The sequence below is a fragment of the Monodon monoceros genome, unplaced genomic scaffold (genome assembly GCF_005190385.1).
Source record: "Monodon monoceros isolate NGI ecotype Baffin Bay Population unplaced genomic scaffold, NGI_Narwhal_1 Super_Scaffold_18, whole genome shotgun sequence".
Classification (NCBI taxonomy): Eukaryota; Metazoa; Chordata; class Mammalia; order Artiodactyla; family Monodontidae; genus Monodon; species Monodon monoceros.
Window position 1 is genome coordinate 80,050,759 of NW_021703774.1, and position 24,842 is coordinate 80,075,600.

General features: G+C 46.6%; 1 protein-coding gene across 1 annotated transcript; it reads left to right on the plus strand.

Moving 5' to 3' along the window:
• The first annotated feature begins 15,358 nt into the window (after positions 1 to 15,358).
• On the plus strand, positions 15,359 to 23,914 carry NGF (nerve growth factor). The gene is made up of 2 exons (XM_029230947.1): positions 15,359 to 15,660; positions 23,017 to 23,914. Exons 1-2 carry the CDS (start codon positions 15,514 to 15,516, stop codon positions 23,752 to 23,754), a joined length of 885 nt encoding a protein of 294 aa, XP_029086780.1. The 5' UTR covers positions 15,359 to 15,513; the 3' UTR covers positions 23,755 to 23,914.
• The last annotated feature ends 928 nt before the right edge of the window (positions 23,915 to 24,842 follow it).

The window sequence follows — 24,842 nt, forward strand, 5'->3', positions numbered from 1 at the left end:
TGATCGTAAAAGCTCTTTGTGGCTCATTGCAAAATATTTAGAAAATACAGAAAAGTATAAAGAATAAAACATGGGACTTCCCTGGTGGTCCAGTGGTTAAAACACCATGCTTCCATTGCAGGGGGGCACGGGTTCGATCCCTGGTCCGGGAACTAAGATCCCCCATGCCACAAAAAAGAATAAAACACACTCACCCATAATCCTTTAACTTGACTACTGCTAACATTTGCTGTATTTCCCTTCAGTCTTTTTTCCCTGTGTTCATCTTTAATATCTGCATCTATCTAAAATTTGTTTTATTTTAATATTATCCACCTTCTGTTAAAGACTATCTACCTGTCCTCCAGCAGGGCTGTGTTCTAAAGTCAATGTATAAGAGAGCAGTGAAGTGTAGCCAAATTTACCTTCAAAAACCCCTTAGGAAGTCTCCATGCTGAAGTATAACAATGCCTCTCAATAAGTTTAACCAGCTGGTTTTTCCTCCAGTATGGGAACAGACTGCTCTTTCTTCAGTGGAGCACCGGATGTAGCTGGCTTGCAAAGAGGCCATATTGTTTAAAACAGACGAATCTTTCAGACCAAATCTGCCCAGGCTCACAGAAGGAGAGGTGGATGGGAACTGACACTGATGGAAGAATTGTATCTCCACCTCCTGTGCTGGTTTGGTGGGATTACAGAAAGACTCACTCTCACTATTCACATTGTTATTCATTTTCTCTCTTTCTCTCCTTTCCTTCCTTCCTTCTTCCCTCCTTTTCTCCCTCCCTCCTTTTATTTGTTCTAATTGCTGATAATTTACACAAGCTCAATACTCTTATAATGAGAGGCTATTACATTTATTCAGCCTGAGTTGAACGTGGCTCGTGACAGGGAATTCTACCTCAGCTGGCAGCCATTCCCCCTTGCTGGATATCGTTGGCAACCTAGTGTTGAGGTAGGACCCGCTTCTCTTCCATTTCTGTGCTTTCGTCCCAGTTGTGTCTCCTGGAACGATGGAGGGCATCTCTTCTCCCCTCCCTGTGGAAGCTTTCCAGAATTTGTGACATCGTACTTCATCCATTTTTATTATGGGGTGGTTTCCAGATGCCCCACCCTCCTGGTTTGCCTTTAACGTTTGCCTCACTGACAAGAGAAGGATCGTGGGTCTTGGGCAGAGCCCGTGGTTTCCCTCAGCTCCTTCACTGACTGGCTGAGCAGCAGTAACAGGGGAATGGCAGTGCCACAAACGGAGTGGCGGAAGCACTCCTCCAAGACAGCCTCTCTGCAGCTCCAGCCCCAGCAGCTTGCATCTCAGATTTGTGGATGGCACCTGGTGAAGCAGCGATGCGAGCCCAATGTGAAATCCAAGTACATCATCATTTATCTGTGTTTGTATTTGGTTAGGGGTTTTATTAATGACAGAGGATTTTTTTTTTTTTTTGCGGTACGCTGGCCTGTCACTGTTGTGGCCTCTCCCGTTGCGGAGCACGGGCTCCGGACGCGCAGGCTCAGCGGCCATGGCTCACGGGCCCAGCCGCTCCGCGGCATGTGGGATCTTCCCGGACCGGGGCGTGAACCCGTGTCCCCTGCATCGGCAGGCGGACTCTCAACCACTGCGCCACCAGGGAAGCCCAATGACAGAGGATTTGATTAAACAAAGTTTACACTATAACCAAGTCCAGCTGGATCTGTGCATCAGTGGGAAGCCCCAATTCCCCTGATGTTGTCCTTTAGTCCTTTTCACTCACAGTTTCTCTTCCAAGGCATTTTCTCTGACTCTGATAGTTGTGAGGTCACTCAATCACATTTATTTTAAGGGCCGGTCTGGCACACCCAGCATGGCGGCTCTGTGAGGAAGGACTTCTGTGTTGAAGTCGCTGTGTACCCTAGGATATGGCCTTACCCTAATCTATGGAGCAAGATCTCTGTGTCGTTCTGCCAAGACAATGCTACCACTGGGTTTGGGCTCAAATTTGGAATTTTTCCAGCAAAAATCATATTCTAATAGACTGTTAATTGAAACATCATCAGAATTATCTTGTATGGTCACCAGAAGACAGTTCGGTGAAATCTGGGTTCTTTGGGGGGAGTTGCTAATTATAAATGGCTCTGATTACCTTTTGCTTGGGCTATTTCTCCAGGGAAATCTAGGAATCACATCTCACCGGCACAGGCTGAAGCGTGTGTCTGTTTGTAACTTGTGCGGGGATTTCTTCCCTCTCACTGGAGCTGAGGCCAAGGCCATCTTCAAAGTTTTCTCTCAATCTGTGTGTCTTTCTTCCATTTCCTTCTTCCTCTGGTTCCCCTCTCCTTGCTTTGCCCTTTGGGTCCCCCTCTTCACCTTCTTTCACTTTGCCCACTGCCCTCCGTCATTTTCTTGCCCTCTCTCTCCTCTCTTTTACTGCCCTTGTACTTCCCCCCACTCTCCTCCTCTCTCAAGTGCTTCTTACTATAGTTCCATCTTTCTCATTCCCTGTCTTCAGTTTCCCTCTATGATGACATCAGATTTCCTAAGGGCAGGGCGAACCCCAGCTCACTGAGTTTGTCCCAGTGCCTGCAGGCATTGGGCTGGTCTGATTCCATCTGTTCAGAACTCATTCATTCATGCCACAAACACTCTTCAAGCTCCAAGCTGATGGGAAACGAGAAAGGCGTTTCTCCCTGTCCCTGACCTGGACCCAGCCCCAGGCTGGCCCCTAACTGAAAGCTGCAGATCCTGCACCAGAGCCAGGGCCATCCTCAGTGCCAGCATTACTCAGATCCCCCATGGTGCCCAGTGGGGACGGGGCCAAGCTGCATAATTCATGGCCAATGTCCGTCCTTCTGGTGTGTCTGCCAAAGTGTCGCTGTCAGCCTGTAGGTGACAGCTATTGCTCACTGGTGAAGAGCCTTCTTATGATTTGCACTCTTCCTGCTCACACTTATTCTTGAGAAGTTAGAAGACAGCAATCCTGTCTCTTTCAAAGAGAGTTTCTGAAGGCTGTAGGCTGGTGGGCTAAAGAAGCTGCCAGATTTTCACCCCAGAGCTTAAAATAAAAACCATTAATCTGCTGCACACAGAGAAGCATGATTCCTAATATTAAACCATTTACTCAGTTCAATGTAATTCAGTGTGGCAAATCAGAAGGAAGTGCTTCTCTTCTGCCTAGCGTCCTATCTGTTTTTCATAGCATGAGATTCTCAGTCTTCTTGGAAAAGACCATTTCATTTACTAACAGTGAAAACAACCATGTCTTCCTTAAAAAAAACAAACCAAACCATCATACACACACACACACGCACACACAAACCACTGGTGGTAGCTCACTCAACCTCTTCTCTGCCTTTGATTCACTCCTATTATATATATATGAAGTACTCACTGCTGAGAGCCTGGAGCCTGGATGGACAGTTGAACACTGATTGAGTAATTCACACAGTTCTGGGAAATAAAGTCAACAATCCACAAACTGAATCCACTTCTGGATGCTCATCCACCAAGGACCCTTGACATTCAGTCTCTCTTTATTTCTGTTCAGAGTTGACTGTTTTCCCCCATCCCTCAAACCAAAGTTATAGCTTGGTAATTTCTTGTTTTAGAAAGTGACAAACAGAGCAGGCAGAGAAAACACTGTACATTTTGGACTAAAAAATGAAATCATTAGGGTAAGTTTCTATTCCTGGTGACTGGAATTTTACCCTGGTTCTGATTAAGCACAACAAAGATATTATATGTGATGTTTTCCTGTAAATGTATGAGATGGTTTTCTATTGCATGTCCATGAATGGAAATATTTAACAGACTCCACTTGGCCCCATCAGTCTCTGGCTTGGTCTTCACACCCAAAAAGCCAACCAACAGAGAATCACAACCCAGCCCACAGTGAGTAGTGCCTGTCTTGCTGTGTTTTTTTGTTTTTCGGTTTTTTCACAGTCTCACAATTAAGAGTAAATCTTATCCAGAAAATGTATGAGAGTACATGGAATAGACACATTCCCATGTCTATAAATTGCTCAGTAAGAAACAACTGCACATTCTAAGCATCTATCTTCTGTACCTACATTACTGTCAGAATAGTGGGTCCATCCAGAATCTGTTCCTTGGTGGTTAGAGTATTTCAGCGAGGAGGGCATTTCAGTGACTGTGGGCTCCCTCAGGTTGTAAACAAGGAGAGTCTCATGACAGAGAAGTGGAGAAGTCAAGGTATTCCATAGATAGGAGATCACCATTCGATTTTTTATTTTTATTTTTTTATTTTTTTTGCGGTACACGGGTTTCTCACTGTTGTGGCCACTCCCATTGCGGAGCACAGGCTCTGGACGCGCAGGCCCAGTGGCCATGGCTCACAGGCCCAGCCGCTCCACGGCATGTGGGATCTTCCCGGACCAGGGCACGAACCCGTGTCCCCTGCATCGGCAGGCGGACTCCACCATTCGATTTTTAAAAGCAATTAGGTAAATTCAAGAATAGAAAATATGCAGGATCCCACCTATACGTTATCCATATCACAGAAGCAGAAATCGGCCATCAGTACAAAGCCCAGAGGACAAAGCTGTTGCTCCTTTGAACAGTCAGATTTGTGAGCAGTCTGGAGAACAGTGACGAGGAGTGACCACAGAGCAGCCCTGTGCTCTTGTCCTTCACACATCCACTAAGCACTTGTACTTCCCCACTTCACGTCGAGGGCAAGTTTCCTTATCTGCAAACTGGGGATAATACTGATCTCAGAAGATTTTTAATAAGTATTTAAAAAGATAATCTCTAGAAAGCCCTTAGTAGAGTATCTGGCATGTAATACCCAATAATTGTTATTTATTATTAGTGGTCGTAATTGTATTCACTTCTAACCCATGGTTTATGCTAGTGAAGTACTTATCATATTTTAATGCATCATATTATACCACACTTAATTTTACACCTAAAATATAGGTAATTCCATCCTTATTGATGCCTCTCAGGCAGCCTAAGGGAGAAGCTTAAGGGGGCTCTTCGGGGGACTTCTAGCCCACCCCCACCCTTTTGCCCCACAAGCCTAAACTCAAACTTTCAGTGTCTGAACAAGTGGATAAGGAAGAAGCGCCCCAGGGAGCTAACCTTCTCCTGGGACACTGGTGGCCCTTCTCTGGCTGGCACAGAGGGGCCAGTAGGGAGCCACACTCGGGCTGGCCTTTAACTCCCAGGGAACTCCCCTCTTTCAAGTGGGAGCCAATCACTGCATGGAGTCCCACTAGTCTGAGGAGTACCTCCTGGAAGCTGAGGGGAGGGCTCTGGGAGAGCTTTCCCTCCTGCAGGGGCCTAAACACAAAGTCAGATTGTCTTCAGATTATGAACAAATAGAAAAGCTCAAAGATGGTCGGCAACAATGGTGCACTGATCCTCAAACATTGCACAGGCAAATGGAAGAACCGGCCTCATTTTGGAGGACGAGGTACCTAATTCCTTCTTTACCTTTTGAAGTATATGTGTGTTTATATATAACTTCCTTGAATAGTCATAGATACTCCTCTTTTGAGATAATTTTATCAAATCTAAACTAGATAATGTCATCTATATTACTGGAAAAACGAAGTTAACAACAATAACAAAACTCAGGAAAAAGAAAGAAAAAAATACAACTTCCAGAATGGGTGCTGGAAAATAGTATGATGGAATACACAGACGGAAAGCAGGAATATTGATTTCTAGACCCAGCTCTGTTCACCACTCAGTTGAGTTATATGCAATGTAAACAATTCACTTAACTACTTGGAAGAGACTAAATGACCCCCAGTCTTGACCCTCTTCTGGCTCAGCCTAAGAGGAGGCCTTGAGGAACACTGGTCAGACTTCCCTGCCTGACTCCAAAAAGTTCTTTAATCCTTTCGTAGTGGTGGTGGTGGTGATGCTGGTGATGTTAGTAATGGTGATGGTGGTACTGATAGTGGGGGTGTGGTAATGGTGATGGTAAAATGGTGGAAGTGGTGATGCTGGTGGTGGTGATGGGTGATGACAGGATGGAGGAGGTTGTGGTGGTCATGGCGATGCAGGCAGCCAAGGTGGTGGAAATGACAGTCATGGTGGTGGAGATAGTGGTGGTGGTGGTGACGGTTGAACATAATGCTGCCATGCTCTATGGCTCTGAATAAGAGACTTGTATAAACGCTGTGATAGATTCGAGAAGTAGGCAGAGGGCGGTGGGGCACTTAGGTACTAGGACTTCATGAGCACAAGTGCACAGAGCATCTGGTGCTGGTCTCTGCCTGTAACTACAACATGTGCATTTCGAGGTGCTTCCTCTCTTGGGGACAATGCAAGCAAAACAGAGATGCTTAGGCAGACATATACTGTTCTACTGGCTGTAAATTTTGGGGGGGGGGCGGTTGTTGAAAGGTTTTTGCTTGTTTTATGCTTTATTTTTAAATTTTTATTTATTTTTGGTTTTTATCCTTAAAAATGTTTCAGTCTGTATTTTGGGAATAGAGAAATCAGGTCTGCTGAAAGAAAGAAAAGTAGAAATAATTAAAAAAAAAAAGCTGGGGCTGCAAGTCCTGGACACAGACGGGTGGACACAATGCAGGCAAAGAGGAGAGCCCTGCATACACAAAGTGCACCAAATCCGGTTCAGGCAGGGCTTAAAAGTCACCGAGGCCGGGCACATTCACACAGGAGGGGTAGGTGCCCTGGGACAGAAGGTGAGGGCCAGAGCTGGGCCCAGAGGGAGATGGGGCAGCCATTCAAGCACCCGCCTTCCTGGGGACAAAGGGTGACACTCTAGACCAGATATGGCGGGATGAGCCCCTGGAAGGCCTTGGAAGGGCAGCTCTGTTTCACAGACAGAGGCCTGGAGCCAGGAACTCGGCTGATTCACAAAGAACGGAGTGAAATGCTAACAAATGGTTTTCATTATCATCGTGCAGCCTCCACCCTCATTCCCTATGTGTGTGCTCTGCTTTTTTCTTTCTTTGCTTCATCTTTTCATGGGTTGTAACTAAACAATGAGGTGATTGCCATCCCAGTGGATCGCACAACGTAACCAGTGGCTGGACTCGAGCATAGCTTTCTCCGAAGAAATTCTGAACTAGAGAAATAAGCAAGCTGGAAATAAGGAGTTTGTTCTGCCCAACACCTGTGTGCTTTTTAGCGCTTGCCATGAAGTCGGAATGAGGGGCTGCTGAGAGCTAAGACACTTGGTTCCTCAGCAGTGCACCTGTCGGCCCAGCAACGGGGCATTCTCCTTCTTAAATAAAACGCCACAGCGCCAACAGGAAAGTGGGGCTTACCCGGTTATCCAGGAATATAAGTTGGGACCACTTGTTATTTACCAATATAGTATGAAATAATGATTTACTTTGAATAAACTGGTGCAGCTGTGGGAAGAGTTTTCAATTCTGTTCAATAAACATTCATTAAGGGCCTAACCTCTGAGACTGCCCCATGGAGAAAAAAACACCCAGGACCTCCAAAAGTTAACGATCCAGCAGATACCTAAATCTGTCCCAAATCCCTGGATAACTGAGCATAAATTTGAAGATACCTCCGTGTTTTATTCTCCTTGTGATCCACTTTCCCTGTTAGGCAGCAATCACCCTAAGCAAAGATGCTATTAACTGTACAGGGCCTGGCAAGTTTTAGTCATAGCTGGAGTAGCTTCCTGCCCCTGACTACGACAAGGCTGAAGAAAATGGATCATTTCAAAAACAAATGTCTTAGTTCGTTACTCAGCATCTTTGTCAGGAAATGACTGCAGATAATCATCCTGCAGCTGCCGACCGACTGTGTTCCACACTTGTTCAGACGGGGCCACTGAGCATGTGCCTGGCCAGCCATTCCAAAATGACTGGAATACAGACAACAACTGTAACACAAACAGGATTTCTTCCTGCCAGAGACAGCCAGACCAGGGCATGGGATGGACAGGAGGCATTGCCTTGTGTTCTGCACCAAGCCTGCCAGTAACCCACTGCCTGATTATAGCTGAATGTCTTTAACGGTATTAATAAGAATAGCTAACATTTACGTATCACCAGCTAGGTGCCAGCCACAGGCCTAAATGCTTATTCTGTTTAAGCCTCTCAACAACTCAAGGTAGAAGGTATAATTATTCTGACCTTTGAGAGGAGACACTGAGGCACAGAGAGGTTAAGTCACTTGCTAAAGGTCACACAGCTGATAAGTGGTGGGGCTAAAATGCAACCAGCCCCAGGCCTCAGGGCCTTGTTTGACATGGCCATCAAGGGAAGTGCAGAGTCACTAGTGACCCTTTCTTTACAGTTCTAACAGCCTATAATTCTGTAAAATAACAACTGAGATTCTAAAATAAATAGTTTTTATTTCTTTGAATCTTAAACATCTAAACTTACCTCTTGAGTGGCTGAGTGTCTGGTTTCTTTCTCTGTGTGCGGGGTGGGCGGGGGGTGATGGAGCAGGGAAAACTGTCTGTCTTCATCTTTGGAATTTCTAACTACCCACAATGTTCTGGGTCCCTGGAGATGATGCACTCTGTGGGTTCCTTGTTAGCTCTGGAGTAAATTTCCCCAGTGCAGGGTTTTGCTTTTGTTCATGATGTCACGGTCAAATAAAGCCTAAAAGACGAAACACTAGAAGTTTGAGAATGTTCTGAAATATAATTGTATGAGAATCAAGTGACTTTAGGAGGACAGCAGGTTTTCATCTCCTCTGACCTCTCCTCCTGGGGTAGTGAAGGAGCTAGATGAAACTCTTTAAAGTGAGGTTTAAAATGCCCATCAAATAGCCCCTCATTCCAGTTAACCAGCCCGCTGACATTCCGACATTCCCCATCAGGCGTATATGACCTGGGTAGTAGGCGCCCACTTGGGGCTGGGATAGTTAAAGGCATACACAGGAAGTAGCTAAAACAGCCCAAAGCCCCCTGACAAACACACACAGGGAAATAAATTCTTCATTTCCAGCTCTTATCTAGGTAATCCTCCGGTTACCTAGAATTCACATGTGCTGCATGCCTGGGCAAAGCTGGGCCAAGTTATCTCTTTCATACTTTGAGTCATTTTCTGGGTGTGAAGTCAGCAGACAAGCCAGGAAATGTCAGCACGGAAGAGTGAGGGAGTTGTCACTCCAAGGGGGTGTGTGGAGTAGGATGGCATCTGACGTGCCCTTGGGACTCGGTGTCCCCAGGATGTGTTTGGTGCTGGCTACCTGTGATCCATGTTTCCTTTGATGCAGTGTGGTTGGGTTGCAGCAGTTTTTGCAGTAAGATTGAAGTCCAGCTGCTCAAACAGAAATGGCCTCATCTTATGGACACTTTGAGTAAGGGTGACCTTTTGCTGGGATCTTTACATTCAAGCCCCACAGCTTGTCCCTTATCCCTCTTTAATGGAAGGATGAACTGCCTGCATTTTAAAAGCCCTAGAACACTGTGTACCTGTTTAGCCAGGATTTTTCCTGGGTCTTTTTCAGGGCTATGGATCTTTAGCTTGTCTTAATTTCTGAAGTTACATCTGAATTGCATTATAGACTTATGTGTTGTAATATTGCCTGACCTGTTGCTTGGGAAACATACCATACACTGAGAGGAAAAGGCGAGCTCAAGAAGAGCTGAGGACATTGAATCCTATAAAGCAAATGGAATAAAGAGCTTGGATCTGAGTTAGCATTCACTGGCTATGTTTTGTTTCCATTCATGTATTCTGTCCCAGGTGGGCATCTCGGTCTACAGTGGGCTGGGGGCCTCAGTAGGCGCTGGTATCGTTGGATATAAACTTTGATTCCAACCAACCTGAGAGTCCCCCTTTCCCTCAATACCTCTTAGTCCCAAGTATTAGAACAACAGTCAGGAAAGGCCCAATGCAGAACTGAAATGGATCTTTTTCTTGTGGTTTAAGGATCAGCCAGTTGGAAACGAGGAGATGTTTTCTTAGGGTTGCAGAAGAGTTTGAAACTATTGGATTGTTTTTGGCACTCAAACGTAGATTATAGATATATCATTAGTATTACTAAGCTGATGGGCTACACTACAAGGACTGTTATTTACTAGCATATTCTTGCAAAAATGTACTGCCCACAACTCTACAGCGGAAGGCTGCTGTGTGTTTAGATGCCTTATCTTCTACCACATTCGTGTCATTGTAATTACCCACGTTACAAAAACCTCTCCGTGGTATTGGCATTGCACAGCTCATGCATCCACAGCTCATGAGTCCAGTCGGGTAAATACCATGCAAATTGTGGCCTGCCACACACCCCAGAAGGCCACGCATGTTTGTAGCAAATGCTCTTTGATTCTGAAGCTCAAGGTCAACACCATGATGACTTCTTCCTTGAGCTGCCTCTCTGGGAAATGCTAGGAAGAGTTTGTAATTTATCTGGGCATCTCCAAAAGAGCCACAGGACCATTTCTCTTTTAGAGAAAAGTGGCAAGGCACTTTAGAATTGTCAGCATTGAAACTTTCAAAAAGAATAGTGGTTTTGCTGAACCTTAATGTCTTCCTAAGTCCTTATTGCCAGATGCTATTTTCCTATTACATGTGCCAAAATAACTAAACAGTTAAAACACATCAAATGATCTCAAAATGGCCCAAACTGAATTTTTCCCCCCAAAAAAAGCTCCTAGTCGCAAACCCCACAGTCATATTCCATACCAGAAAACGTCTGGTTAGGCTAAAAATTAGGAAAACAGACTTTCAATGTAAAAGATTTCAAATTTTCTTTGTGTATAGGCTCAGAGAAAGAACTAACAGAGGGGAGAATTAAGGGGAACAGTTATAGCAGTGAAAACCACAGCGACAGCACCAAAAGTTATTATTATGCCCTCAGCAACATGTTCTTAATGCCCAGCCTTTCTAGTGAGTTTTCCCAGCCCACAGAGCTCCAGCAGGTGGAATCTAGGAGGAAAGAGGCTGCGGTTCACTCCAGCTGCTCTAGCATTTTTGATGTGGTGTAAACTGCTCTTGGGACTAGCCGTTGTGTCCCAGCACCTGCGAGGAACGAGAGGTCCAAGAAGTCTTTTTGGTCAAGCATCCCCCAGTTTTTGGTACTAAAACTGTCAGCAAATAATCATTGGACTTAATAATAAGCTAACCATAGCTCCAACACCAAAGAACATTTTAAGTGGCATGCCAGGAGTAAAAAGAAAATTTTCCAACTCACAAATGTCAATTATATCTAGACAATTGCTGGGGGTGGGGAGGTGGGAAGGGGAGACAGGGGCAATATCCCCCTGAGAGTCTGCAAGCTATATTCTCACACCTTCTTGTTGCCTATGATGTGACCATACCTGCACTTTATATTTTCTGAGATATATTAATTTCTTGATAATTTTTCTTAATTGCTAGCTCATCAAAGCCAGTGTCAAGTTTCCCATTCCTCCTGTACAGCTGTGATTCTCAGCCCTGGCTTTTGCCTGGGGTCACCTTGGGAGCTTTACAAAACAGTTTGTATTCTGAAATTGACCAAAAGATCATTGAGACCATATGAAAGTGAAGGGGAGGCTGAGACAAGTGTCAACAGAGAGGGCCATACAAACACGCTTAACCTCAGGGGGTCTTCAGAAGATGCTTTAGCTCTAGCTGACTCAAGTCTGGTTGCTCAGGGGTTCTGGGGCGTGGTCTAGACATAATGTTGATCGTGAAATGGAAAGTTATGGTCAAGCAGGCACCCCACAGCAGTAGGCTGACTCTGGGTTATCACTCTCTCTCAGCCCTGGATCCCTCACCCAAGGGAGAGGTTGCAGTTGGAAGGGGACCAGAATGGGACCCTCCAAAACAGTGATTCTCAAATTTGGATGTGCATAAGAATCACCTGCAGAGATTAAAACTCGGATTGCTGGGTTTCACTCAGCATTGCTAGGCCTATGGTAGAGCCTAAGAATTTGCATTTCTAACAAGTTCCAAGATATTGCCAGTACTATGGTAGACCTCACTTTGAGAAATACTGCTTTAAAGCCTGAGACCCAGGACAGGCCAGCATTGTCCTGGTCTAGAAGGGGTACACCAGATTTCAATAGCATTCTTTCGTGCCCTGTAAGAAGGAATAGGACACTGTCCTGAGATTTATTTCCATGCTTTTATAAAAGTGTGAAAACTGTCTAAGTGATTACCACCTGAGTTTAAGAATAGATACGCATTTGGGTTGTTTGTTCCTAATATCTTTGCATTAGAAATTGGTAATATTTAAATCGGATTTAATTTCAGAGCCCCAACCTCCACTAGCATAAGACCAAAATCAATGACAACAATATCTATGAGAATCACTTAGTGTTTCAGGATTCTGGGCCGGAAATTGCTCTCTCCAGTAGTAAACTACCTGTACCTACACTGAACAAGAGAAGGCCAAAGACACAGGATCTCAAGCATAGCAATCAGGCATCTAGATGTGGTTGGCAGGAGACCCTGGCATGCAAAAGTGGCTTGGCCCAGAGGTTGCAGATATATGGCCAGGGAACCCTTTGTGGTCGGTCTAGAGCTGATCCTCCAAGAAGGCAGGTCTGCCTAGGAGTTGTGGAATGTTTGATTTAGATCGACATTCTCTCTCCTTCTAATCAGCTGGATTGGAGGCCATCCTGCCTTACAGTGGAATATATAGAATATTTTCAAAGAGAGTCACTCCTACTTCCCTGATTGTCCCAAAGATTAAAGTGTAGGCCTTCTGTGTCACATAGGAAGGTACAGTCAGCAGATAGCTCACAGCAGTGAGCTCTGCAAGCTCCTAAGTACCTGCTACTGTATAAGGCCCATCACATACCTTTCTCACCCTCCCCCAAGACTCCCTCTTCAGCCATGTTGGACTTCTGGGGCTCTGTGATGCCTTTCCCTTTTTCCCTGATGCTCTCCTATTCATCCTTAAGAGCCCTGCTCAAATGTTCCTTCCTCTATGAACATATGTCTCTGGCTAATCTGGCCAAATAAAACAAACTCCTCCCTGCACTATGTTTTCCATATCATGTCAGATATCTATCATACTTAACATATTGTGCTTTAAATGCCATTCATGTGTTTGCTTTCCTTACCTCTAGCTTACTTGCTCTTGGAAGTTGAGCTGTGTCTCATTCTTCTTTGCTTCCCTAGCACTTAGCACAGTGGCTGGTGCAGCGCCTCCAAGTTTAGTGTTTAATTAATGAAATAAATAAATCCAGTGTTTGGACAGGCAGGAAAGCATTCCTTAAGCACTCAGTAAGGATGCAGGCTGGAAACACTAATGCCCATAGAATCACAGGCGATCAGAGCTGGAGGAGACCTTAGCTATCATCCCTGCTGGTTCCTCATTCTACGGAGAAGCCTCAGAGATGTTTAAAGATACTTGGCAACTTACCCACAAATGAGAGCAAAATGGGCCAGGACACAGCTCTGTAGATTCCAATCTGGTGATCAGTCGGGTTTGTCCAAACACCCAGCTGAAGGGTTTGTGGACCAGATCCTCTTCCCATGAGTGATGCAACAAGACCCTAGAATACTCACCTCTTGCTGTGGGGAACCTGCTATCCTCCCTCTCCTGTGCTCAATCCAACCCTGAGGGAGCCTGAAAATGGTCTTTGCTATGGAATCTAACTTTTTTTAGGGTGTTTGAGTAAGTGTTCATCTCTAGGCCTGAACCCCAGTTGAGTACGTGTAGGTTTTTCTGGTACTTCTAGAGGAAAAATGATATTCTGAGTAAAGTGGGTCAGAAAGAGGAATAGTAACATCTCAGTCCTTAATTTCATAACTTCTAACAGCAGGAAAACCACCCAAGGCCCTTTCTACTTCCTTGTCCTCCAGCTCCTCTGTGTGATCAGGGACTTGGGGGCCATGGTGGCTTCACTGACATTTGCTTCCATAGCACAAGATGAAAGGGGGTGTTGCAGGAAGATGGGGGGTGGGGGTAGCCCCCCACTGGGAAGAGGCATGATGGGAAAAGGGGTTTGGGAGTTGAAAAGACAATCTAGACAGGAAGGATAAAGATGTCATTCTACAACCTTTTTGGTGGGAGAGCTACCCCACCCTATGACAAGTTCTGCAACAGACATAACCATTCATTCATTCATTCACAAAAAATGTCACGTAACCCTCTAGCTTAAAGCCTTCCACTCCCTTCCCACTGCCCATAGGGTAAAACCATAGTTCCTCCCTACATCTTTCTACCTCTCCAACTCATTTCTTTGGTCTCTCCCCTACATGTTCAGCATCTTTGACTTGTTTCTACCCCAGAGCCTTTGCACTTGCTGTTCCTTCTGCCTGGAATGCTCTCTCCCCCATTCCTTCTCATCCTTCAGATATCAACTTGAAGGCCACTTCCTCGGAGAACTCTCCACTGAGCACCCTGTCTACAATGGCCCCTCACTACACCCTGCTATCACCCTCTATCCTCATACCCTGCTTACCTGCAGGGCATGTAAAGAATCTGAAGATGTTTATTCACACAAGACTATAAACTCCACAAAAGCAGAGACCTTGTTGATCTTATTCACTGCTGGGTCCCTAGCACCTAGGATAGTACTTGGCACATAGTAGAAATACGTGCTCAGGAAATGTTGTTGAATGAATGAATGAAACACCTACATATACGAGGTTTATAGAAGTAAAAGGACAGACACCTACCATTGCTTCTAGGAACTGCAACCTACAATTGGATAGAACTTTTGCATCAGCTCATTGCATCAGCTCCCTAGCTCCTGATTCGTAAAATGTGACTTTCCTAAAATCTGAACTCTGAGATTGGCGTCCTAGTTCTGTAACAGCTCTCTGTTATCTATCAAGTGGTCAGGTTGCCTTCTTTGCCACCATGACTTGTTCTAGATTCTCATCAAAACACCAACGTGTTCTCAATTGTCAGGACTTTTTCTTCTGAGTAATTTACCTTAGTTATGCTGGTCCAGAGTTGGGTCTACTGTATCTGTGGGTGTAATGTACAGAATAATTCCATTTCAATCCTGTATTAGGGGCCTGCTAGAGCAGGACTCTGATGTGGGACTAGAAGCACTGACACTGCGTGTAAGATCAGCCATAGACTGTGTCCAGGCAGAAACCAAGAGCTCTGGCACAAGAGTGAGAGGCAGGTGCTGCCGCAGGTCTGTGCAAGTTCAGGCCCCTGGCAATTTTGGTAGCTGAGCTCTGTCTTCTCCTTTGGTCCTGATGCTGGTAAAGTCCCAACACTCAAGAAAACAGGGTTTGGGACATCCCTGGTGGCGCAGTGGTTAAGAATCCACCTGCCAATGCAGGGGACATGGATTCGAGCCCTGGCCCGGGAAGATCCCACATGCCACGGAGCAACTAAGCCCATGCGCCACAACTACTGAGCCTGTGCTCTAGAGCCCACGAGCCACAACTACTGAGCCACGTGCCACAACTACTGAGCTCGCGTGCCTAGAGCCCGTGCTCCGCAACAAGAGAAGCCACCACAGTAAGAAGCCCATGCACCACAACAAAGAGTAGCCCCCGCTTGCCACAACTAGAGAAAGCCCGCGCGCAGCAACAAAGACCCAATGCAACCAAAATAAGTAAATTAATTAATTAATTTTTAAAAAAAAGAAAGAAAGAAAACAGGGTTTGTTGTGTTGGCCCCTCCCTCCCCTCCTGCTTGGGACACAGCTACCCGTCCACTAGAGAACGTAGTAAAGAGCCGATCTAATGCCATCTCTCTCCTCCCACAGAGTCCTGGCCCGGGGTCGTGCAGTCCAAAGGGCTGGATGGCATGCTGGACCCAAGCTCAGCTCAGCGTCTGGGCCCAATAACAGCTTTTCCGAGGGAGCAGCTTTCTGTCCTGGCCACACTGAGGTAAGCACCCGAGAGGCATCTGTCTCACCAAGATTCCTAGCTCTAGAGCTGCCAGGACAACTGGAAATGAGCCCCAGGCTGAGGATGGGGCATCAGTGCCAGCTGTCAATCAGCAGGGACCCGGGTGGCTCCTAGTGACCCAGCACATGTGGCCCTCTTAGCTCATCTGGAGAGGACGTCGCCCATGCTCTCAGGCTGGCCCCATGGCTTCCAAGGACACGATAAGAGTCTGAGCCACACACCTCTAAAGGAACAAAACAGAGGGTCTCAAATAGACAGTGCCAGTCAGACCCTCCACACAGCTCCTGGTCTGTCTGAGCAGGTGATCTTATGAGATTGAAGGTCCCTGATCACTCTTCATGCCCTTGGCCGTGGAGTGGAGGGTGGGGAGAGCTCCAGGTCTGAAGACAGGGGTGAGTTCCACTTCCACCAGGCTTCTGCCTGTGGTCAAGTTATTTACTATTACTGTCTCTGTTTCCTCTTCCTTAAAATGGGAAGAATAAGACCCACCTGCTAGGTTTGTTGTGATGGGTAATGAGACAATTAAATTGATCGTGATGTAATTATGATCTCTCCTCATTCATTTTAAGATGTGTCTCTAAGAATTCAGACCAGTAGATTCTGTTTCCATTCCATCCTGGAGTAGAGAATAAATCCACAGGTGCCTGCACCTGCTAGTGCTTTCTGGCTGCATATTTCTATCGTGGGCATTTTAAGTGCTTTTGGATCAAGTCTGCATGATGTCTAGAAACCCGATAAACAAGATATAAAACACTTAAATGTCCAACTATTCCCTGGAATCTGGATTTATGGCTTCAGGACGGTAAAACTCACAACCTGTTGAACAGAATTTTCATTTTGATGTTGGAGGTTGAGTAAACGCAGCCCAGGGCCCATCAATTACAGTCCGTGTGTGGCCTCAGTCCTCTCGCCTCTAGAGCAGCTGAGGCTGAGCAATGCCAAGCGCCCACATGCAGAGCCTGCCACTCACCAGCTGCATAACCCCAGGTCGCTGAGCCTCTCCAAGGCCCATTTCTCTCCTCTCTAAGGTTCAAGGACCACTCGATGAGTGGTTCTCAAAATGTGGTGTCCAAACCAGCAGCATCAGTATCACCTGGGAACTTGTGGGAAATGCAGATTTTCGGGCCCCACCCCAGACCTACTGAATCAGAAACTCTGGGGGTGGGCTCAGCAGTCTGTGGTTTAACAAGCCCTCCAGGTGACTCTAATGCACTGAACCTCTGCCCTTGATCAACTCTGATGTCCCTTCCAGTTCATGCTTCCCCATAATAAATTCAGCCTGGGAGATACTTGCAGAGGAGCTGGAGTTTATTCTGTCAGTGCCTTTCCGCGCTGCAGCCTCAGGGATTTCTCCCTGGGAAGCTCACTCCACGCAGGCCCCAACACCCAACTGAGTCCCAGGCTGAAGACAGCAGCCAGTTTACGTTGCAAGTGGAGGCCAAGTGTAAAACAAGAAATGATTCCTGACCCGCACTCGTAATGTGGCGAGTGAGATGGAGGAGGAGGCTGGATTTCCTCAGTCATGAGGATTTCCTCTTCTACTAACGCTTAGTGACCCTGGTTCGCTGATCTAATCTCTAGCCTGAGAATCACTAACAGCTCTCTCTCGACACTCCTCCCGCGAAGGCAGGAATTCTCTCTCTCCCTCTACAATGCACCTCCAAAGGCACGGTCGCCGAGCCCCCCAGCGCCATCAGCTGTCCTGGCCACAGAGGTGGACCAGTTGTTTAGCTCTGCCCAGCAGCTTCATCACCTATTCAGGTGAGGCCAGAACCTGTGTGAAATCATTCACCTGGTGCAGGAAACTCCTCTTATTACTGGAGTGTGTGAACCACTGGAAAGCCACAGAATGTACCTTTGGCCTGGGAGAGGGTGAAGAAAGCTGGGCGGACCTTGAGTAGATGGATAAAAGGCCCCTGACGGGTCCCTCAACTTTTAGTCATTTATCTTCCATTCTGGTGGGAGCAGAACAAACACAGAACATTCACACGTTAAACAGAACATGTTCCATCATGTGAGCTCCTAACTGCATCTTCCCCAGCTAATCATTCCGCTCACAGGTCTCTGCTTAGTGAAGCCCCAGCGAGGACTGTCATCTCTTCAGAAGAAAGGCTTCAAAGGTTGTTTTAAAAAATAAATAAAACTCCTCCCCTGGTTCACGTCAAGGAGAGAATGTTCTTTTGTAGACAGTGCTTTGTGCTTTCAATTACTAGAATAGAAAACACACTAATTTTTCTTTTCTTTCTTATCCACTCATGATTTTTAAACGAAAGACTTTTTTTTTAAAGATTATAGGGGCATTCTGTTATGAGTAAGTCGATTAAAAAAAAAAACCTTTTACTCTAAGACCCAAATGAGAGATATATTTGCAACATTTTAAAATCTCAATGAAATAATAAAACAATCTCTCCACGATGCAAGCCTCCACTGTGATCAAATGCCACCAGGTACCACAGGTTATCTGGACAGTGCAATGAGGAGTAGCGCATTAGGCTTTAAGAATTCTGTGTAGTCAGTTGAGTAGAACCAGCAGAGTTCTAGGCAGGACAGAAAATTTTATACTCGCTTAAACCCAAAGAGTGTCAGAGTTGGAAGACACCTTAAATATCACCACTCAGATGGAGAAATTAAGGGACACAGAAGGAGGAGACTTGTTCACACACTCACTGACTCTTAAGAGGTGGAGCTCTCTGCGAGGGCTAGGTCACGTGCACACGACAAAGATGGACAGGATGCGTTTCTGCCTCCAGGGACTTTACCCTCTAGGGGGGAGGATAAGAGGAGAATACGTTGCCATAAAAGAGCATTAAGAGGTGGATGGACCTAGAGTCTGTCATACAGAGTGAAGTAAGTCAGAAAGAGAAAGACAAATACCGTATGCTAACACATATATATGGAACCTAAGGAAAAAAAAAATGTCATGAAGAACCTAGGGGTAAGACGGGAATAAAGACACAGACCTACTAGAGAATGGACTTGAGGATATGGGGAGGGGGAAGGGTAAGCTGTGACAAAGTGAGAGAGTGACATGGACATATATAAACTACCAAACGTAAGGTAGATAGCTAGTGGGAAGCAGCCGCATAGCACAGAGAGATCAGCTCGGTGCTTTGTGACCACCTAGAGGGGTGGGATAGAGAGGGTGGGAGGGAGGGAGACGCAAGAGGGAACATATGTATATGTATAACTGATTTACTTTGTTATAAAGCAGAAACTAACACACCATTGTAAAGCAATTATACTCCAATAAAGATGTAAAACAAAAAAGAGATATTTTTTATCACTTCATAGCAAAAAATCCATGCTCATCACTATATCGAAATCAAGGTAATTATTAGTTATGCTTCCAGACCTTATTATTTTATACATTAATAAATAAACATATATATTACTATATCTCAATCTTAAAAAAAAAAAAGAGCATTAAGGAAATGCTTTTAGAGATGGAGAAGGGAGAGAACTGATCTCTTTGGAAATAGGAAAAGCTCCCCAGTGGAGGCGGCTACTAAGGTGGGTGTTAAAGCCAACAGGAAGGACTCTAACCAGCGGAGGTGGAGAGCAGAAAAGACACAGGGAGGGACAGAGGGAAGAATGCCTGGCACAAAAGAGTTTGAACCGAGGGCAACAGGGGGGAAGCACTGCCTCTGAGGAATTCTGTTTGCCTGGAATGCAAAATATGTGAAGGGAGTAGAAGGAGAGCAGGGTCTGTCTGCCAGGCTGAGCAACCTAGTGGCATACTAGACAACCACTCACCACTGGATCCTTTGAGCAGGGTGATATGATCAGAGCACTTCTTTAAGAAGTTAAATGGGGCAGCCAGAGATGGTAGGCATTGGGAGAAGACAGATGAGGGCACAGGACATCAGCTGGGAGACTGTTCCATGACCTGAACCAGGAACATAGAGGTGAGAATAGAAACATAGAGGTGAGAATAGAAAGTATAGTTTCAAGAGATACTACCAAAAAAAAAGAAAAGAGTGGCTATATCTATATGTATAACTGATTCACTTTGCTGTACACCTGAAACTAACACAACATTGTAAACCAACTATACTCCAATAAAAATTTTTTTAAATACAAATAATAAAAAAAAGATGCTACTGAAGCAGACAAAAAGGGCTGGATGGAGGTCAAAGAGGAAAGAGAAGAGTCCAGTCATGAGTTGAGGCTTGGAGCTGGTGAATGAAGGAATGGTGGCTCCAGTAACAGAAAAAGGAAATGCAGAGAAACATGTTTAGGAGGATGGGGAGAGGTGCTCACAAGAGATAGTAGCTGTGGAACTAATGCATAAATCATCAGGTGGCCCCAAATGGGGCAGCTTCTGTTGAGTAAAGAGGAGGAAGGGGAGAATGATGATCCTAGTGAGGATTATGAGAACAAAGATTTTTGTTTTGGATGTCTTGCATTTAAAATGTCAGCATCCATGGGGAGTTGCCCATCAGGAAGCTGGGGATTCAGAACGGCCTTTCAGAAGAGGAGTTGGACCAGAGATCCTGGCATTGGCATCAACTGCACAGAAACTTCAGTTGACTCCTTAGAAGAGGATGAGCTCACCAAAGAGGGGACTCCAGAATGAGGTGGGAACCTCTGGTAATTGGAAATAGGGAGCAGTATGTCCCTTATTACCATCAAAACCCTACATTTTAATCTTTTAGTCATTTCCCTATCCAAATTCTAAGTGTTACTAACATGGATATAAAGGGATGAATTTCCATTTCATTTCTTCTCCCTTCATCTACCTGATGAGAGATAATGTGTACTGAGAGGCAGAAAGAAATGAAACAAGAAAAGGAGTAAAAGCAAAGGGCTTGAATTAGCTGCCAATTGACTAGTCAGCTGGACACTTATCTGCAGGACCATTAGCCAGCACAAGTGATGGTCGGAAAGTCAGATGTGTCACTGCTTCCTCTGCATGGCTGGCTGCAGAACTGGAGCAAACACAAACATCTTCCCAAGTAACCAGAGAGAAAAGAATTTGGTGGTTTTATTCTTGGTATCTCACCAAAGAGCTGTCTATTTCCAGCTGAATAGAAGCACATTACAGAGAAGAATGCATCACTTTAAAACAGATTGGGAATGCAGCATGTGGTCACAGGCACAAAATCCAAAAGAAACCAGGCATCATGGTGGAAAGAAGGCAGATGGTGAGCTGCTCTGGCCATACCCATTCACTCTCTCATTCATTTTCCTTATAGAGTTTGCGGACCTACTACATGCCAGGCACTGCACATGGCCCCCGTAAATTCATATTGCACCGCTTCCAAAGTGCTCTCAGGGAGACAGACGTGTAAACGATTATCCACAGCATGCAGAGAGGCCGCAGGGTTATGCACAAACCGCCATGGGAGACAAGGGGTGGAGTGACTAGTGCTCAGGTGGATGAGACAGGCTCTGCCCTCTGGGACCTTGCGGCCAGTGGCGAGACAGGCTCAAATATCAGTCTTGAGAAGAAGCCTGACAGAGGTAAATCTATGTGCTAGGAAAAGATGTGTATGGAGTGTGCTTTGAGAGTGAATTAACAGCAATACAACGGAAGAAAAAAAAGTCCTTGACCGCAGGACATTGGAATGACTCAGAATTAAATAGGTGTGTGAGCACCTATTTAATCCTAACAACAACCCTGTGAAATAGTGTTTATTGCCTGCTTTTTATCAATGAGGAAACGAGGGCTCAGGAGGATTAAGTGACTTTCCTCTGCTAACAAGTATCAGGGCTAGGAATCCAAACAAGATTTCCTAACCCCAGATACAGAGCAGAGTTCTTTCCACTACACTGATTTAGTAGGAGAGAACACACACACACACACATACACACATACACACACACATACATACATACACACACACACACATACACACACATACACACACAGAGAGACGCACACAGACACACACATATACACACACACACACACACACACACACTTCTGAAGTTGAGAACAGGAAGAGATGGCTTTTCGCTGGGGTGATCTGAGCAGACCTCAAGGAGGAAGTGGTACCCATGCCAGGCTGGAAGAGCAGGCAGGGAGCAGAATGACCTGTGGGGAGAGAGAGGGAGAGGGATCAAATTGGAAGTTTAACACCCTCTCTAGAGGATGCCTCTAACCCTACCAGGAAGATCTGGGGAAGCTTTCCAGAGGTGATGGCTGGTACACACGTACAGGTGTGCACAGGAGCTCACCGAAAGTGAGCTCAAGAACAGAGCTAGTCTCACAGCTAGTTGGCCTGGGGGTGGCTGCTGGCGGGGAAGCAGTACAGTGCAGTGCAGAGCCCCATCTGGCACATGCTTAAGAGGGGCTGGCAGTGCCTTGTGGGGACAGATGACTTATGCCATTTGGTCTACTCTCACTTAAGATCAAATAATTTTTAAAAAGACGCATGTAAGAATGAAGGAGAAAGTGGGGGAGGAAGGAAGGATAGAAGGGTAGACTGGCTTAGTAAGGGGTCATGTTTGGATTCTATTTCTGGTCCAGTTTTTGTTTGCAGCTATAGGCCTGTTAGTTAATTTCTGTGGATCACTTTCCTTGCATATGAAAGAGAGATGATAAATCCTAACCTAACTCACAGACTAATAAGAAACTAGAAGCGAATGCATTTGAAAGGCTGAAAAACATCACCCACGCCAAGAGAAACCATTATCAGTATCACATTTATAGACGTGAATAGATGGCTGGTGGCTGAATAGACTGGCTAAGATGGTCCCAGAGTTATGTTCACTTTTTTTGCCAAACATGGTGCTTCATGGGTTTTCAGTCACCAGATCTCAGAGCTGACCCGGTGCTACTGTCTGAAGAGGGTGTGTTCAGTGCTGAGGCTTCAAGACAAGTCCCCAGCAGCCCTGCCCACTGCCTTCCCAGGGGAGTCAAGCCGTAGGGCAGGAGACAGCACTGGGAGAGGTGTCAGACTCACCCCCCAGCCATCCTGTTTCACACAGGTGCACACATACCGCCTGCCCATGGCTGCCTCGCTGGCAGGCAGAGAACTCAGAGAATTCTGTAACCAGCACTGCCGAGTTCATACCACACCACTGGGCAGAATTTCAGGGGTTCCGTCCCTTCCTGGGAAAGTGCACCCTGTAGATGGGGTGCCCAGACACCCAGGTTGTCGGAGCCAGCCCTGTTTAAGCCTGTCATCCCAGTGTAACTGTTGTAGCACCGCCCTTCACTCTCAGAAGCGTCTCAGTTTGAATGGTCAGTTCCAGGGTCTCCTTGCTTTTAGCGACCAGGAGAAACCTCCTCGTCATCCTCTTGGGAGGTCAACTCCGAGGGACCCAGAAACTGCCCTTGCCCCACACCCAGTGCTCGGTGGAATAATCCTCACTTCTGTTTCATTCCAGGTGCACAGCGTAATGTCCATGTTGTTCTACACTCTGATCACAGCTCTTTGGATCGGCGTCCAGGCAGAAGCGCACACCCAGAGCAATGTCCCAGCAGGACACGCCGTCCCCCAAGCCCGCTGGACTGACCTTCAGCGCTCCCTTGACACAGCCCTCCGCAGAGCCCACAGCGGCCCGGCAGCCGCGATAGCCGCCAGGGTGGCAGGCCAGGCCCGCAAGATCACCGTGGACCCCGAACTGTTTAAAAAGCGGCGCCTGCGTTCACCCCGCGTGCTGTTTAGCACCCAGCCCCCACCTGCGGCCGCGGACGCTCAGCGTCTGGACTTGGAGGCCGGCGGGGCCGCCCCCTTCAACAGGACTCACAGGAGCAAGCGGTCGTCGTCCCACCCTGTCTTCCACCGGGGGGAGTTCTCCGTGTGCGACAGCGTCAGCGTGTGGGTGGGGGACAAGGCCACCGCCACGGACATCAAGGGCAAGGAGGTGATGGTGTTGGGAGAGGTGAACATCAACAACAGTGTATTCAAACAGTACTTTTTTGAGACCAAGTGCCGGGACCCCAATCCCGTCGACAGCGGGTGCCGGGGCATCGACTCGAAGCACTGGAACTCATACTGTACCACGACCCACACCTTCGTCAAGGCGCTGACCATGGATGGCAAGCAGGCAGCCTGGCGGTTCATCCGGATCGACACGGCCTGCGTGTGTGTGCTCAGCAGGAAAGCTGGGAGGAGAGCCTGACCGGCCCGACAGCCCTCAACCTCTCCCAGCTCCCCCCTCCACACTCTCCGGCGCCCCTCCCTACCTCAACCTGTAAATTATTTTAAATTATAAGGACTGCATGGTAATTTATAGTTTATACAGTTTTAAAGAACCATTATTTATTAAATTTTTGGAAGCAGCCTGTGTGCCGGCCCTCCAGTCATTTTGCCCAGGGTGACCATCTGCAAGCCTTGGGATGGAGGCTGCAGGAAGAAAGGTACACAGCACCCCCTGGCTTTCCCTCAGACCCACCTGTAACCCTGACTCTCCCATTGCCCCCCAACCAGCCTTGCCACACTTCAGGGAAGGCTAACCGGGTTCAGATTAAATTAGCCTAAGCCGGGTGTAATTAGGAAGGGAAGTCTGCTGGATTGCAACTTTGTTCTGCATTCCAGAGCCAAAGCTACCTAATCCTTGGATCATCCACCCCACAGCCCGCATTCCCGAGCCTTGATTGCCTCATTCGGGGAAATCTGTGGAGCCTCATCAGAAGGCAGATCCCCACCGCCGGGCACAGGGCTGCCTCTGACCTCAGAGGGGCCCAGGCTGGGTCCTGCAGGGACTCACCAGATAGATAGGAGGAGACTTGCACCAAAGACCCGTAAGCCTGGCTCATTTTTTTAGGGGGAGATCTGCTGTTTGCTGAAAAGCTCCCTGGAAGAGTTGTAACGAAATAATCTCAGGAGGCCTGTCACGGTAGATCTGATTTCATGTTAAGATTGCCTTAGTTCTAATGGCTGGCCCTCAATTTATCCCCCAGTGGCTTCCTGCAGAAAGACTCCATTACCCCAAAAAACATGAAGGCCTCCAACACTCTTGTCACCCATTCACGGCCCCACAGCCACTTCCAATGGCCCCAACGTCGGCCTAGAATCAGAGAAACCAGAGGCCAGCCTGAAACTAACTTTTTAATTCCTAATTGGGTGACTTCCACAAGTGACCAAAGGTGGATGGGGTCATGGGAACTGCAGAGAAGATGGTGTGGGGAGAAAAGACAAAGATGAGTGAGAACCAACACAAATAACCGGGAAAGGGGTGGAGGAGAGGTGGGCCAAGCCAGAAGGGAA